Raw genomic sequence first — 17,625 nt, 5'->3', positions numbered from 1 at the left:
GACCTCCTTTATTTCACTACACCGATCTTTCTCCTATTTTACTGAAACCAGCTCCTACCCCTCCTCTTCGGCCATCCCTCCTTGACGGCCTACGATTGATGTCAAAGCCCTAGTCATCGAGAAGAAAGCTAAGGCTTGGTTCAACATCACCAAGCTCTATTTTAAAATTTTCTTATTTTCATTTTTTCCCCAGCCTTCCACTTGTCAACCCTCCTCCCTGTTTTCTTTTTCTAAGAGACATGGTGACACCCTGTTTCATCACCCTCTCTCTCATTTTCTCTTTCCTCTTCTCTCGTTCTCTCTCACCCTTTCCTTTAGGTTGGGTAGACCCAGCAGAGGGTCCCTACCTTGGCCAACCCCAACAAAGGGGTCTTAAACCACTCTGATGGTTACACAATATGTTGGCCCCTATCCTGGCTCTCATCGGGCATCACTGGACTCCATCATGATCAATCTCTGTTGTGTTATCATTACCTCGATTTGACCCTCGTTTCGTGACTTGATTGATTGGGTTAACCGATTAGACCAACTCTGGCCATTAGATACGACCATCTGACCTTGTTGCTTTCCTTCATCCTTTTCTTCTATTTTTCAAAATTATTTGTATCTTTTTTGATTACCGAACTTGATTCTATGTAACGGTGCAATCGTGCGAACAAGAAGAAGATTGTCAAGGGGTATTACACTATAATCATTTCATCGAGGCTTTGAGAGAGAATTTAGAATTTATTTGAATTTATCTGTATACTCTGAAGATAAGTAATGATCTACATTTTCTATTTTTTTAATTAATTAATATAAATTTTGACATTAGATAAATTATAAATTATTTATATGGGATTTATGAATTTTATGAAATTGTATTTTGAACGAAAAATGGATTTGTAAATCAGAAGTAATATTTTATTATGAAATATTATATTTTTTGTTTTAGATTTTATATGAAATATGCATATTTTGGTTTGAATATTACTTATATTATTTTGTAAAGAGTGTTGATAAAATTTGGATTTGGGCAACCAGTTTGACTATGTTATGGACCCTACTAAATGGGGGTTGAAGGTTGTATTTTGACTGTTCCAGTATTTGATTACTCTGGACCTACTTTGTAAAGATTTAACAGGGTATTAAGAATGCAATATTATGGACCTACTTTGCTGGGACTAAGTGTGCTAGTATAGACTTTTGGCCCTCCAAAAGTACTTTTAAATAAAAAAATGGTGTTTGGTAAAATTTTCGAAAAGCTGTTTCAGCTTTTGCGGGAAGCTGAAAATAACTTTTGGGAAGAAGCTCCAATTTGGAGCTTTCCGAAAACGCTGTTTTTAGCTTTGTCAGGAAGCATTTTTTGGACCAAAATACCTCCATTTAAATCACACTTTTTTTTTCCAAAACCCTCATCCCGCCTCTTCCTCTCTCACCCATCCTCTCCCTCTCCCTCTCTATCTTCTTCTTCCTCTCAACGTCACCGCCTCTGTTCCTTCTTCTTCTTCTTCTTCTTCTTTTTTTGGGGGCTCATGGCTGCCCATGGTGGTAGCCACCATGCCGGCCACCACCCATGACCGACGACCCCTCTATATTTTCATGAAATAAAATAATAAATAAAGTAAATAAAGTAAATAATGAGTAAGTGGCAAATAATCTGATCTAAATAAATAAATATAAAAATATTAGTAATTATTTAACCAATTTTATCACCTAGCTAGAAAATTTGTTAGAGATATAAATGGTCATTAGAAGGATGAAAAATTAATTTACACTAATAATTATAATATTTTATATATTTATTATTATATTATACTATAAATATAATATTATATTACATTATATCATAATACATTGATATGTTATATTAAATAATTTAATATTATATTAAATTATTATTCTATAATACATAATGTTATAGTACTATATTATAATAATATTATATTACATTACATTAATATTATACTATATCATATATTTATGTATTAATACATATTATATTTTATTATGCTTTGTTGTATAATACTACTAATGTCTCTTATGGTCATTTTGTCATACAAAAGTACTTTCTCAGTTTGTTTACTAAACTCATATTAAAATGCCACAGCACTTTAGAAATGTAGTTACTAAATAGCAAATAGCTTTTTATAAACGCTCTGCTTCAGACAGCTCTACTTCCAACAGCTCTACTTCCAAAAGCTCTACTATTAACAGCTCCCCCAAACAGGGCCTTACTCCGCAAGAGTTAAGTCTATTAGTCTTGTTACAAAAATAATATGATCATAGTTAAAAGGTTATTGAATCGAACATGATATTTTCAAATTGAACTTATAAATATGAATATGAATACTTGAGCCATAGTAGATATTTTGGATTTATTTATTAGATGTAATAATATCATTTATATGCTTGCTAATGGTAAGAATATTTATAGATTATCTAGTAAAGTCATTCATTACTTATTGGGTTGTTGAGTTTATTATTCGTCTCTTCTTTAATTACAAATCTAGAGAATTAGTCATTGACAAGGTACTTCTATGGACATGTGATTAGGACAAGAACTAATCGAATCAATATAGTTTAGAATTAGTATTGATTTTTTAGTTTAATTTTGAAAATATTTTATAGATTTTATATTTGATTAATATTCGGAGAATAATTAATATAAATTTTTTTGTGAACAAAAAATTATGAATATTTTTTATTATTTAGATTTATTAATTATTAAAATCTGGATCATTTTATTCTGTTGTGTTAAATATGATACCACATGAAAGCTTTGTATGCTTGTAGGGGAAATGCCCAATGATTATGTGGTGGTTGCCCCTTGCCACTTGCCTCCGATTCCAGATGGGAGGTTACACCTTCAAAACTCTCATGGATTGGTTGTTGAGGAATCCCCTTCAAATTGAAGCAGAGAAAAGTGCTCAATTAAAGAGCTCTGTAAAACAAAAAGGACTAGGGACGTGATATACATCTGAGACTAAGCTCCAAAATGTAGGAAAACCCAGGGCAATCTTGTCATGGGTTGACATGAAGTGACTTGTCAAACAGATACCAAAAGGAGCAGATTTGCATCAAATACCACCTTATTTGGTATCTTATAATTAAATAATATTATATTTTAATATTGTTTTATCTGTTACTAACTAACTATATTCCTGACACTGATCTAGTGGTGTCAGTGTCAACAGGTAAAGACAACTTAAGATGTACCTTGATGTTTACATTAATGATGTGATTGGAGGCTGAGTGGTTCAGCAATAATTGGTCTGATGCCCAAGGGGTTGGCATTATGCGCATACAAAGGCTCCATGGATTGCATTGGTATCTAGAATATTTCTATTTAGATTTTGATCTCACAATTAGTTGTTTAAGTCCACTCAAAGGGACAGGGTTTTGTTTTCTGTTTGGGGGTGGAAGCCGGGGGGGGGGGGGGGGAGGTATGAGTTGGCTTAGCATCTTGAATATCCAACCTCTTGCTAAATCAATGCGGAGAGGTGCTATCATGCTCGAAAGTGGTTTAGATTGAATTCAGCATGAGATGTAGAAGATGGGCGTGTGTCATCCATTGCTCAAGAACATTCAAGCTATGATCAGTGGTGGGATGGCTGTGCAGGCAAAACACGTGTATTGCAAGGCCAACAGAGCAGCATATTGGGTAGCTTCGTATGTGGCTAATCATTCTGAAGAGATCCTGTGGCTAAGGAAGAGAATTATTCGGTGCATTCCGGAACTTATTATCTTTTGATTTTTTTGGACGTATTCGTATTCGACATATATGATACATCCGCTTCAGCAGAAAAAAAAAAGAAAAAAAAATGGTATTCTTAAGGTAATTCAACCTAATTGAAGCATCTCATCTAAAATTTTTGAGTCTAGAACGATCAAGTTTTTATTCTCTATTGTTATAACTGTCGCTTCATTAGTTTATTCCGCTCTTAAGATGAAACATTAATATCTAGGTTTTTTATTTTTAGAGAGCAACTTGCACTGGGCCAAGGTCGCAATGAGGAAATCATTGTCCTAACATCAATATCTCTGATATACACCTTGCCCATTTTTGTTTTCACTCTCTTCCCTACATTTCTCTTCAAATTTTGAAGTAAATTTCATGTGTTCAACTAATAACGAATCATGATTTACATGATAAATCGAGAAGCAAGTTAGGCAAGTACGATTGCCTAATAGGCAAACCATGACCTAAGTAGAAAGCAGACTCGATTCTGAACTCTTAACCATGCAAACCCAGACCAAACTTAGCTAAAAATTCCTCTTGTTGAACACAATTAAGGTTAGGCCGGATCAATGCACACTTGGTTGTATATTAGAAGAGTCAAATAAGATTTGAAGTCTAAGAAATTGGGTTGAGCCCGAGGCTTAGTTTGAACCTCCAAGCTATTAACCTGGGCCAACTGAACCCAACTACAACTTGGGCCAATTGGGCCGGTCCAGACGAGAGACCGGTCAAATTTAAGACGAGATCGGGGTCCCTCGTTTAGACGGCTCTGATGTGTCTGAGATCTAATCTAGGGCTGCACGTCGATACGGCAATCTGTGGTTGACAGAAAAGCAGTATATTCTCTCACGCGAAGGAATAATTGATGCCGTATCCTTGGGCCTCATCTCCTCCTCACCGCCGATCATTTCGATCTCCTTCCCCTTTTCCAATCTCCGAGAGGGAGAGAAGAGAGAGAGAGCGAGCGGAAGGCAGAGCTTCGAAATTGATAAAGTTGGTGGCCTTTTCTCACCTTCGAATCCGATGGCGAAGCCGGACTTCGTGAAGCGGGAGGAGGAATTCTTCCCTTTCTCCATCTTTGATTCTCAAAATGGTAGGTTTTTCCCTCTTCATTTGGTATATTTATCCAAGTTTTGTCGGATAAACGGTTGAGTTTTTTTCTTGTGTTCTATTAATATGAGTTAGATTAGTAGCTGCCATGGATTTTTAGATCTGTGCTTAAAATTTACTATTTTGCTATCTATTTATGTTGTTGTGTGATGCGCTTCTTCGTTTGATTTGGTTGATTTTTTTGGAAATTAAGGTGAGGCAGTGAAGTCCCGCGGGCAGTTGATTGAAAGAAAGATTGATGTTATTGAAAGCTTGGCGGGCAAGGCAAGGGTTTGATTTGTCTTCTTCTTTTAATCTGATTTGTGATAACAAAAGAGCAACTTTTGAGAAATTGTTTAGTTTCTGCAGCAACGTTGTAGATAAGGTCTTATTCTCTGTAGTAAAAGTGCATTCTTTTTGAGGTCATACTAAGTTGCTATAAAAAAATTTTCTGGAAAAGAAAAATTTTTTAACTTATGTGCTCTCAGATTTGGTTGATGTCATGTAAATAGTTTTATGCTATGTAGGTAAAAAAGATGGGTCAAGACTGGGAATTATGCAAATGAACATAATGAGCAAAGATGTCCTTTGTCAAATGACAAAAATGAAAATGCTAGGGAATAAGAAACAATTCATATCCCACCTAATTTATGTGTAATTTTAAAGTTTTCAACCAATATTTTAAAAGACAGCTGCAGTATGCGGGTGGTTAAGAGACGACATAGTGAGCATGGAGCATATGGGCTGCATATGCAAGCACATATATGGTTAGTATTTTAAACTATTTAAAATAAATAAATTATATCTAGTGCAATAAAAACAATATCAATGATATTGATATTGTTTTGGATAAATAATGGCAACATTAACAACAACTAACAATCAATGCATAGTGCTTAGTATGTAATACCTAAAAGCAATAGTCATAAGATAATTAATATTATTGTTAATATTATCCATATCTGGTCCATCCAAAACCCAGATCCAACATAACCATCAGTTTGAATCATCTCCGTCCACCTGGGTAACATAAGAATGAGCTGCATATGCAGCCCCACAATCCAAATGGACCACATAAGCAGCCACACAATGCTAAGTAAACTATCTTTTTGGTCCATACGTGGTCTAAACACAAAAAGCAATTGCATATAGGAAATTTCTGTGTCTAAAGGACTGAATACACATGCATCCACTTATGCAACATTTTAGAACACTATTTTTAACTGCATTGTACTGATCATAGGCAGTTTTAAACAAATGATCATAGTTTTTCACTAATCTATCAAAGTTTAGCATTCTAGATCATCCTAGATACATGTGCTTGTTGCTATTTAATAAGATTGTTGGATTGTCTTCAGTAATATATCATGCAAATTTAATATCATGGAACTCTATAAGGAACAAACAGATAAGCTTAAAAGTATAGGCAAAAGTTGAGGGACACATGATTGGATCCATTTCATAGTTATTGACATATTTCCATGACTGATTTTAACATGATGTCAATCCTCCACTAGATTGGGACTAGCCATAGTGGTGTTGGGGGAGACATGAGTATGCTATATATCAAGGTCTGCCAAACTGGTATTGGGATCCGTACTGGTCAATAAGCGGGTTGGTACGGTCGTGCCGGTTCTAAACCGGCACACCCATTTTTTTTGAAATATTTTAAATTTAATTAATTGCTAATTAGTCTTATTCAACTTTTTCAATAATTTTAAGTCTAGTTTGATGTTTTTTCGATATTTTTTGATATTTCTATAATCCCGTTTTAACCTAAATGATGCATCTTGTGGTTTTAAAATGATACAAAACATAAAATAATGAGTAAGATGTTGCATGCTACAATAAGCTATATGAAATATCCTAAAATCAACTAGTGAGGTAAAAAGTATAAAATAATATAATTAATTACATATATTTAAAATACAATATACATACCGATATCTAAAATCTCATCGAGTGGCTATGCCTCTCGTAGATATTCGGATCATTAACATAGTCAAGAGGCACATCATCCCACTCCTCTAACCAAGTGACGTTATAGTGCTGTATGTTCATCCTATAAGGAACGCACGTCGGGTAAATTGGTGTGCATTCCTTTGTTACGCTCATAACCTACTAGTATGGCAAGCTTCATAAGATACAATATAGTGTAAATTGGTGCTTCAATCTCTTAAGTTTACAATAGAATCAGAATGAAGTGTCAATTGATTTTCTTTTCCCCAAAGTGTAACTAACTATCAATTACACTTATTTCTAGTTGAACTGATGGATCTGCTAAAATGAGCCTTCTTATCTGAAACTTGATCCAAGCTGCATCATTTTCTTTTTCTTCTTTCTTTGGGAACATCAACCTGCATCGTTATCAGCTATAAAAATTACCTTGTTAGATCATTATAACAATGGATGCATCAATCATCCTCATCCAAAGCTGATTCTGTCATAAAATTATTAACATTGTGTATGTTGTTTTACTCAACTAACTCAATACTTTGTGCTTTCCCTAATCCTGAATTTAATCCATGCTGATGCAAGCTAGAATTACCATATTTTGGTTATAACTGATTGCAGGAAAATTTTCTACTCTCACCTGTTCATGTCAACATCTATATATTAGCTCTGTGTTAATTGTACTGACTATATTTGATTTGTTTTTAATGTTGAACTTTTAAAATATTACAGGTTAGTAATCGTCGATCACGCAGATGGTTGAATGATCGTTTACTTATCGAACTTGTTCCCCGTTTGAATGTCGAAGAAATAAGGGGGCTCTTTGCTCCACCTCCATGGGGTAAATATTTTCGTCAGATTCTTGTTCTTATGCACTACTATTTCCTATGCATTCATTGATACAGGAGTTTGAAGCCTTTTAGCTGTTGGGATTAGATCTGTATTCGCAGATGGGGATTCATGTGTTTCTGGTTCAATAAGTATCGATCTTATATATTGGCTTTTTTGCCGAGGAAAAAGGCACAATTCCTTGCTGCTGATTTTCTTTTTCTTTTAAAGAGAGAAATGATGTATCCATCACATCAATTTTGTAGAACACATTTTGGTTATGGTGGTTAATATCATGCATTTGTTTACAATGGAAAATTTTGTCTCAGATTTTGTGTTAGGTATGAGCATATTACATTTGCTTGCATATTTTATGATCTTTTGAACTGATTGATTAATGTTCTGTTTCGAATGCCAATCTTAACTTTTTATTTGACTGAGAAATTCACATTTTTTTTGAGTGCTGATTGTACATTGTACATTTAGAATGTGTTTGAAATGTTATCATTTTTATCTTAATGGTGTGTAAAAAGTATTTTAAAAGTTTACAGTTCTCTTACTCTACATATGAATTATGCATGTATTTGTTTTGAGTGTGCACAGATTTGCATGTGTTGTATGCAAATTCTTTTAGTTCTTAATTTAAAAATGATGGAGAAGGAAAATAAAAGAAATGCCAAATTTATATTACAGAATGCTGTTATGACTGTTACGGTGCATATATTATTATGTCGGACATGGATTATAAGTATCCTATAAATATTTCTCATTCTTTTCTTATGGTATACTTGCTATCATGTTGCTTGCGTCACCTTCATGTTATGTACATATATTGTTCTGCCATTCTCATTATTACGTTGTTCACCAAAAGAGCTTTAAGAAGACAAATGGTTCAAACTTCAGTCTTTAAAATACATGTAATTAGAGTTATCCAAATCTTCCATGAGAGCTTGATTGATCAACTTCTAAGGATCGAACCATTTGTTTCTTGAATCTACTATTGAATTTACTTGCTATGCCATTCTCTTTGTCCTTTTACCATCACAAGATGGAGATAGTCTAGGCAGCATCGTAAACCAGCAGTCTCAATCTTGGCTGTTTTGTTCGATTTTAGACTTCCATTTGTGGTCCATAGGTGAGTCTTGTAGCGGTGCTGAACTTTTCAAAAAAGGTGGAAAATCCCCTTCTACATTATTTTTATTGTACTAACACAATGGTCAGAATAGCAAGTTGTTTTGCCTTGCTAGTGTCTTAGAAAATGACATTTTAATCTTATACTCCAACCGTTTTCTTTTGACCCATTGCACTTCTTCTCAATTGTCATTTCTCGAATTGATTGGATACTTGAAAGCAGTGAGTTTTCTATCTGTTGGTCTCTTGTTTTACTTGATAGCTTTGATCTGCTTTTTAGCATGTGTACATTTGCTAGCACTGGTTCACAATTATTATCCTGTTGACTAAAAGTTTATAATGGAACCTTTGATTCATTTCCATCCACTTCGAGGCATTAATTTTGCGAAATGGTAGTCAGAGCTGATGATTGGGTATCAATTGCCTTGTTTTCTTTGCAAGTCTAATACAAAAATGCCCAATTTCTTTTTGGATCTTTTTTAAAGTTCAATGCATAGCCTTCATGCTAATTTTGAACATCAAGTGCAGGATGTTAGTAAAAGATGCTTGTTGTTCATTAGTACTAAGCAATTGCCTTCCCTTGTATCGATTCTTGGAGATTATTTGACCTTAATTATTGAGGCCTCTTTCTTTCTTTACAGAATTTTTAAAGGTCGTATCTCTCATTATTGGGCTATGCCTCTCCTTCAAAAAGATCCTTGACACACCCCATAACTTATTTGCCATTATTTGTTATGTGTAATTTGACACTTGAGATCCTTTATGCAACAGCTTTGATGCTCTATGGTGCCAAGTGTCAAAAAAATATAATTCCTTTAAAATTTAATCTTGAGGAGATATCAATATTTTGTTTTAATGGCTTGCGATCCCACTTCTCAGGCTGGCTGTTATTATCTATCATTTATAGGTGGTGCATATTGATTATTGTGCTATAATATAATTTGACGTTTGTATCATTAGGTGTCAGCGTCATGAGTTTTCAGATTCTATGGCAATGCGATATTAGTTAGGCAGTTGTGATTTGTAGTCCCATGCATTGGATCACTAACTTATCCACAAGTTAATCTTTTACTCCAGAGAGATTGGGATGTTTAGGGCGCCATTTTTTGCCCTGGTGCCTGTCAATTCCACCATGTGCATGTTTATCATCATTTTCTTCTTCTTTTGCTGCTCTTTTCCGTTTCTTATGCACCTTAGGGTGAAATGCTGAAGTTTAAGCTTTTGTGTAGCCATCGTTTGCTTTGTGTTCTCTGCTACTTTTAAGGCTTATTTTTGCATATTTTAGAGTAAGATCTACTTTAGGGGTCTTGGCAGACAGCCCTTAGAATGCAGAGATTGTTGTCTTGCCTGCCGTTTAGCACTTTTGGATTCTGCTAGCACAGTTTTTAGTGAGCTCTTTTAAGCAGTAATGCAAATAATCTGGCTATTCTATTGAAATGTGCACCTAGCTTGTGAAGAAGTAGCTTCACTAAAGGGCCATCTACTGTTGCAGATATTCTGGATTTGCCGATGTAATGAGACTCCACCGCATGAAGCCACCATATTGTGACATATTCTTGATTGCCTAGGCCAGAGGGAGCTGCTGCTTTAGGCTTTTACCTAACTTCACTTAGCTATGTTTGCCTTGTGGAAGTAACTTGCATAGTTGCATCCTAGATTCATCTTAGAATATTACTTCTGGTGCAGCACTTGTGGCTCGTCTATTGCCATCCTCACTTACAAACTATTGTTGATAATGGTTCCCATCTATCAATTTTTCATTTAGACAGTACTTGTGAACATCTCATTGTACTTCATGTCAGTCATATTGGTCTGTGTTTAGTTCCCTATGTCACATATTGGGTTGTCATTAGGAATTCTGTTACTTGTTAAGTTATGCTTCATGGACTGATTGCATTTTTTAGTTCTGCCCTGCAAAAACCTATGTGTCTTCTCTGTTCTCTTTTTTGTTACTTGGTACGTATGCTGGGTTCACTGTCTACACCTACGATATAGTTTATAGTGAAGTTCTTTGTTCCATAACTCAGGGCACTTACGCCGTCGTCTCCAGTTCCTAAATTTGTCAGGAAATCATCCTTTATTTGATTCCTGTACAACTTAATTTAGTACATACCGACTGACATGTCCCCCTCACAAGAGCGTAAGTAACATTATATTTTGTTTGTCGGAGTCTATATATCTATAGCATCTTATGTCGTGAGCCTGTCAGTTTGACAAAAAATTAGCTATCACAGGTCCTACTATATCCCCCTAAGTGCTAAAATTTTCTGTTAGATTTGGAGGTGACTACTTATCCTATGCTCCTATTAGGAACCTTCTATCGATTCTTTTGTCAAGATGCCCATTACTATAATGGTATTGCTGAGTACAAAGTCTGTAAGGTAACAATATAGTACCAATATTGACACAAACCTTGGCGTTGCCATTTTGACAACAACCACTATAACTTCCTCAAGACAACTTTTTTGATTCTCCATTTTTGCCCTATTTCCTACTTCATTTTTGGGAACTATTGTCATAATTGTCATGCATCTCATCAATATATATTTTCCAATTTTACTGTGTGCATCTTATTCTTTTTAGTGATTTCACACTTAGCTGCCATTATTTTCTCATCATTGCCTTTGTTTGTACCTACTTTTTTTTAGCCAACCGCTATAGGAGCCTTGCTCACAGCTTGATTAGCTATTTTTGTTTCTTATATGGAGTTTTGAGTGTATTAGGCGTATCTACTTTAAGTGTTACGCATTTAAGGTCTTTATAAAGTTATATCACTTAATCACCTTAACATGCTCATTGCTCTCCCCTTTTTGCCTCCTCTTTCCACCTTTAATAGCTTTATCTTCTCTGACTGTTTTTCCAACTTCTTGTTTGAGTCTTCACCTCATATTACTTTTGTTGGTCCTTCAAACAAATTCCCATTACTGGTCATAGTTGACCTAAGATATTGATTCTTGATAGATTTGGGGATGTATTCCACCAACTTGCCGTTGTTTTACCCCTAGATGGCGACCCTAGAAACATAAATGCCACTTATTTGTCATCTTGGTGAAAATTTCTTCTGAGTCACAAGCTCTACATGCTTTACTTATAATTGATTGTTCATTGTTGCAATCATTATTCATCAGATTTTTAGTCGTTCAATATAATGTGATATGTGGTCTCATCAACTTGTTTCTTGATAGGGGACAGCACACCATTGTCGGCATTTTGCATGACAAATGTTGGAGAATGGGATGCATTTAGGAATGTTGATATGGATGTGGAGGTTTGTTACTTTACTGTTTCTTTTGTGAAGTGTATATGTTCATTACTTGTTTTCTTGGGTATGAAAGTAACTCATCAAAATTTTAGAATGTGGAGATTGCTGGGAACCAAATTTTAGACTAAAACTTTATGAATTTGCTATAACGCTAACCTCAACTTTCTAGATTCAGTGATTTGATAAAAGGGATCATTGAAGAGAAAAATAAATCACTTATACTAAAATTGATCAACATTTTTACAGGCACATAGCATTTGGTCATTTGTGATGTTCGCATCATGTTCTTTTATTATGTGCTCATGCATGTGTGATATCTATAGATTATATGCATAGTCCATATGAATTTGCTTTAACACTTACTCCTTAAATTTGATGGTAATAATCCTGGATCTTTATCGCTGGAACTGCAAAAGAGGTTTTAATTTTTAGAGGCACATCATGCATGGGCTTATCATCTTTGTTGGATAGTGTTCAGACTTCATCTTAATCAATGCACTTTCACCCACTTGCCTCTCTGTGTCGTCACGATATTTCAGCATGCACTTGTTGGCTATAGCCAAAGTTTGCCAGCGCCATTGGACTTTTCTTCAGCTTCCATAGACTCTAGACTTGTGTTTGGACCATACTAGCCTTTACTTCTTTTGTTGTAAGTGTTCAGACTTCATCTTAATCAATGCACTTTCACCCACTTGCCTCTCTGTGTCGTCACGATATTTCAGCATGCACTTGTTGGCTATAGCCAAAGTTTGCCAGTGCCATTGGACTTGTGTCATATTAGGATCAAAAAAAATCCAGAAAACCTTCCTTCGCTAAACCATTATTAGATCCAAAACTAACAAATGATGGATTATTTTTCAGCTCACTACCATTTCTGGTCTTCTGGCCTTTTTTGTAATATCCCTATAATTGTGAGAATTGCTTGCTTCCTCTTTAACCAGTATAATGTTTGAATCCAAAGAAAAAGAAGTAGAAAAATCCTAGGCAAAGCAGCCAATTGGAGTTGAATCGCAGTTTGCTCTCTAATTTTCTGGCCTATTACTTAAGGCTAGTTTCTTGAGCTGTTTTATAGGTATTCAGTCCATTGGTTGAGCCTTCCATGTATTATTTGATGAGTGCCCTGGAACCTATTGTTAATTAGCTAGTCAGCACCGGTCTGGATCATTCTTTAATCTTTGTTTGCTTGAGGGTAAGCCCTAATCATTTTTTTGTAGTCTATTGTCAAGGTTTGACTTGGCTGCAGTTTGGGAAATTATTGATAATGTCACTTCATATGTAATCACTTAATATAGTGCCTTTTGCTTTAATGAGTACTCTTTAGTATCGATGGTAAGATATATAAGTATCACATTTTGTTACAGCAGTTTAGCATGTCAATAATTACAATTCTGATTTTTGTGTTAGGCAAACATGATACAAGCCTTGGAAAAATCTTCAACAAAAAGAAAAGGCCATGTTGATAATGATAAGAAGATTGCATTGAATGCATGGCATCGGGTAGATTGCCGAACAAGAGAAGCACTGCGGCGTAATTTCCTATCCGAACTGGTTGAGAGTTATGAAGTAAGTTGTTTAATAAATTATATATTTGATAAATTTTTGGAGCCCCAGCTACATTTGTATACTTCTTGACATGTTTTTCCAACATGATGTCGATCATCTGTTTTCCTTTTCAGAATTGAATATGTGCTACACATTATTTGATTCTGTTTTTCACTATGTACTTCAACTTTTTCCGATTCTGATTAAACTTTGTTTCCTGATGGTTAGGAAGTAGAAAGGTGGATGAGTTGGCATGAGTAAATTGATGGCCTACGGGTTTATGAGTGTATATATGTTGAAATGTTTGCTTTTCTTGTTCATATTTAATATTTTGATGCCAGAGCTTAAGGAAGGCTCAACATCTTTTTCGCTTTTTAACACATTGTACATTTTTGTATCTTCAGAGACATCTGATAGACTTGGAAAACTTCAGAGAAGATCATTAGGGTGATAGGGTCCTCGTGCAGGGATGGTGTGCACAATTTTTGAAACATAGTGAAAAAACTTTCTAATCTGTTTCGGTTAAATTTGTGGATCCTTTTTTGCCTCATTCTTGTTGAGGACTACATTTTGAAGTTTAAACCAACGGATTTCTTTTTGTTCCTTCCTCCCTCAACTTTTTTAAACTTGGTTTTTCCTTTTTGACTTTCAAATATTTCAATAATATCATTTTCTCTATTATTTGATCCAACTATGAGGACCGTTGCCACCAACTTCTCTTCAGTCGTTGTGTATGATCCTGATCAATACTCCACCACTTTACATCTTTTTGTCTAACTCATGAGAATCCTTTATCTTACATATTTGACTCTATCTTTATGGTACTTTTGTTCCTAGTTTGTTGAGTGCCTCCTTTCATTGTATTTTCCCCTAAAGCTGTGAATAGTGCTTGTTTTGGGACAAATAAATCATCCATTCACATTGTTTTAGTATTTAATCTTTGTTTTTGAAACCCTTAATCTTTAATGGGTTTGACTTATATAAATCCAGCAACTAAAATTGTTTGTGTTTCTAGACATGAGGGGTATTCAGCAAAATGGCCAATTGCTCTTATATTTGAAGTGCTCGCACTTCTTTTCTTCCACTTATTTTGCAGCTTTAAACTCACCCCAAAAGGCAGAAGAATTAGTTGAAAGAACACAAGGAAGACCAAATTTCATGTATGAGGTGTGTATATGGTCTGAACCACCTTTTGGGGTGAGTTTAAATCCCTTTTCTCTTCTGCCTAATTCTTCATCTTTCTAAACGTTCTCTTCCATCCCGCGGACATTATTGTCGCTCTGATACCTTCAACCCTTCTCCCATGGATGCCAGACATGTTAGGCCCTCCAAACACTATAGCCAGCCACTTATCTTGCTTCCAGTTTGAGCCCAGGCTTGTATTAAATTTTTGAATGCTCAAAGATTATAATTTTTTGGTATAAGGCTCAAGCTTGATATTTAAACCATATAAATTAATCAAACATCAGGCGCCATACTAAAGATGTTTACTATTGCTGATTTCTGAAAAGCTGGACCTTACTTCTTGACTGTACTGCACATTCAAAGAATCATATAACCCAAGCTATATGGGGCAGAATTGTGACAAATTAAGGGACCATATGATGACTATAAGATACTGAGAAATAATCTATGGGAATGAGTGATATGGTCTTGAAATTTTGGAATTTAGTTGCACCAGATTGCTCCACATCAGCTGGTAATGCTTCACAACCACATCAGGAAGTGATATGGTCTTAAAATGTTTGAATTGAGTTGCACCAGATTGCTCCACATCAGCTGGTAATGCTTCACAATCACTTGATGAAGTGATATGGTCTCGGAATTTTTGAATTCAGTTGCACCTACACATCAGCTGGTAATGCTTTGCACTTACATCATGATGGTATTTTGTGATATTGCACAAAATACTGAACACAATGGGATAGCTCTTGCTATTGGTGTGATATCCACCTGCTACACGGTACCAATTCTTTATGGTCTTACAAACCATAGAGTACAGAATAGTTTCCCATGAGAACATGTAAATTGCTCATGCATAAAACCTAGAATAAACAATCGCTAATTTTTCAAGGTTCTATTATATTTCTAGTTTCCTAATCTTATTTATATTAAATTTGTTGTTCTTTTGGCAGTTGTTATTACATAATGTACATAAAACTTATACCATGACATTGGATATCATATGTATCAGCAATCAAGCTAACCATAACAAGTGCCTATATTTAAAAGCTTAGGGCTTGTCACTGGTTTTGGCCGGCTACATATGTCAAACAACTACATTAGTTATCATCATCAATATTAAAATTATTATCATATTTGCAAGTTCAGAGAGTTAGGATGTTAAGGTCGATTTCAATTTGTGGACCACATGATAATGCTTGTCTTGTTGCAATTATAATATCAGAGTTCGAACAAGCTAGAAGCTCTGAACCAAGGATTTTGTTTTACTCTTATGTTTTTCTCCATCTTTAGGGGACATTCACATGTTTGAATGCTTGCTTTGCTTATATCCGCACTAAATTTTATCAACTCTGAAGGAACACGTACGGGCATTCATCAAGGATAGTGGAGATGGCGATGTGCTTGTGCTACATGTTCAAGATCCATTTCACAGACTGTTGCTGCATGGTGTATGCGAGGTAATTATTTCTTTGTTGTGTTTGCAGAACCATGATCACGTCAAAACTTTATATTTGAACTGCCGACTGTTTTCACGGTTAAGCCTTCACTAGTTGGAAGTGGATAGCACTGGCACTATATGATGCCACTTTTTCTGCTTTCAAAAGAATTAACATGGACTGTAAAACAGGCGTTTACTTATGTTCTTTGCTTTTACTAAATTTTAGAAATAAAGGTATTGTATAGGAACCAGATTGGTCGATAACTATCCTTTTGAACTCATAATACTCTTGGGCTTCATTGTTTAAATCCGAGCCTTTTCTTTGCTTTATATACAGTTCTACAACCTGATCTCTGTAACTGTTTCAACTGCGCCGGGTGCAATGCGGTGGAAGATGACAAAGATTAAGAAGAAATTGGGTTCTCAAGAGATACCCCCAAATATCACACTTGTCCAATTTCTTAAAATGGCAAAGGATGGGCTTTTATAGTGTGCCTTAGGGGGAGAAACCCTTTGTATATTGATTGATTATAAATGTGATCAATTGCAGATGTAAATTATTTATCCCACGAAGCTGTTGGCTCAGTAGTCGGACAAAATTCTACTTCAGATGCAATGCTAGATTTAAGCAGCTACAGCTTAATAAAATAATACACATTCATGTTCATGGAATCATGCATTGTGATGATAGCTTCCAACTTACATGTTCTGGATTGTGCACAATACTTTTATGCAATCATTGGATTCGACAATCTTTTTGGCCCCTAACATCCCAAATGTTCCGCACTATTGTCTACAACCATCATTTTCCCCTTAGTTTCAATGGACGAGTCAGGTGGGTTTGAAAGGAAAAATTCCACTTCTTTTGCACAAATGACATGTCGAAATTAACTAGACTATTACACCTCCCCACCTTCGAATGATGCATACATTTGATGTACACTACAATCATTGATACATGCATATAAATAATTACAGGTCGACGCACATACATGAATTCTCTCGTGGTGATCATAAGGGCAGGTATATAATTGTTTACTGAAATCTAAAATTGATTGTGTTTGTAAAAGGTTATAACCATGCAACCACCTTTGCAAATATCAAACTAGGCTCAGCTGTTAAAATGAACAAGCTACTTGTCGAGTTAACCTTCTCGGCCTAAGGTTTTAATCTGAATTTGCCACCATCTGGTTTGAGCTTGGCTTATTTTCTCTGTTGACATGCTTAATTAATTATTTAGTTAAACTCGAGCTGATACTGATACTGTATCGAATTGGATAGTACAAATATATTAGATCATACCTATTTGGTATCAGTATACAGCATAGAGAGTGTATCTATATTTAGTACACCGAATCAGCTTTTCTGCTAGATGTATCGACATAATAACATCAGTAACGCATCTTGATTTGCAGCTTTATAGAGAATGGTTTCATGCACAAGGATTGTCTCATCCATGCATGCACACAAAGGCTT

At 35.2% G+C, this 17,625-nt stretch overlaps 1 protein-coding gene across 1 annotated transcript; it reads left to right on the top strand.

Moving 5' to 3' along the window:
* Positions 1 to 4,584: 4,584 nt before the first annotated feature.
* On the top strand, positions 4,585 to 16,821 carry LOC103708000 (R3H domain-containing protein 4). The gene is made up of 7 exons (XM_008792748.4): positions 4,585 to 4,814; positions 5,025 to 5,095; positions 7,496 to 7,604; positions 11,908 to 11,990; positions 13,389 to 13,547; positions 16,067 to 16,168; positions 16,487 to 16,821. Exons 1-7 carry the CDS (start codon positions 4,745 to 4,747, stop codon positions 16,637 to 16,639), a joined length of 747 nt encoding a protein of 248 aa, XP_008790970.2. The 5' UTR covers positions 4,585 to 4,744; the 3' UTR covers positions 16,640 to 16,821.
* Positions 16,822 to 17,625: the final 804 nt, after the last annotated feature.

This window comes from Phoenix dactylifera, chromosome 3 (genome assembly GCF_009389715.1).
Source record: "Phoenix dactylifera cultivar Barhee BC4 chromosome 3, palm_55x_up_171113_PBpolish2nd_filt_p, whole genome shotgun sequence".
NCBI classification, from domain to species: Eukaryota; Viridiplantae; Streptophyta; class Magnoliopsida; order Arecales; family Arecaceae; genus Phoenix; species Phoenix dactylifera.
Note: the sequence above shows the minus strand (reverse complement) of the source record. Positions and strands in the feature narration are given on the sequence as shown.

Excerpts from the sequence above, each read along its gene's own strand:
- LOC103708000 (XM_008792748.4), top strand. The coding sequence starts at position 4,745 with ATGGCGAAGCCGGACTTCGTGAAGCGGGAGGAGGAATTCTTCCCTTTC. Across the intron at positions 5,096-7,495 it reads TTGAAAGCTTGGCGGGCAAG|GTTAGTAATCGTCGATCACG; the intron begins GCAAGGGTTTGA and ends AAAATATTACAG. Across the intron at positions 7,605-11,907 it reads CTTTGCTCCACCTCCATGGG|GGGACAGCACACCATTGTCG; the intron begins GTAAATATTTTC and ends GTTTCTTGATAG.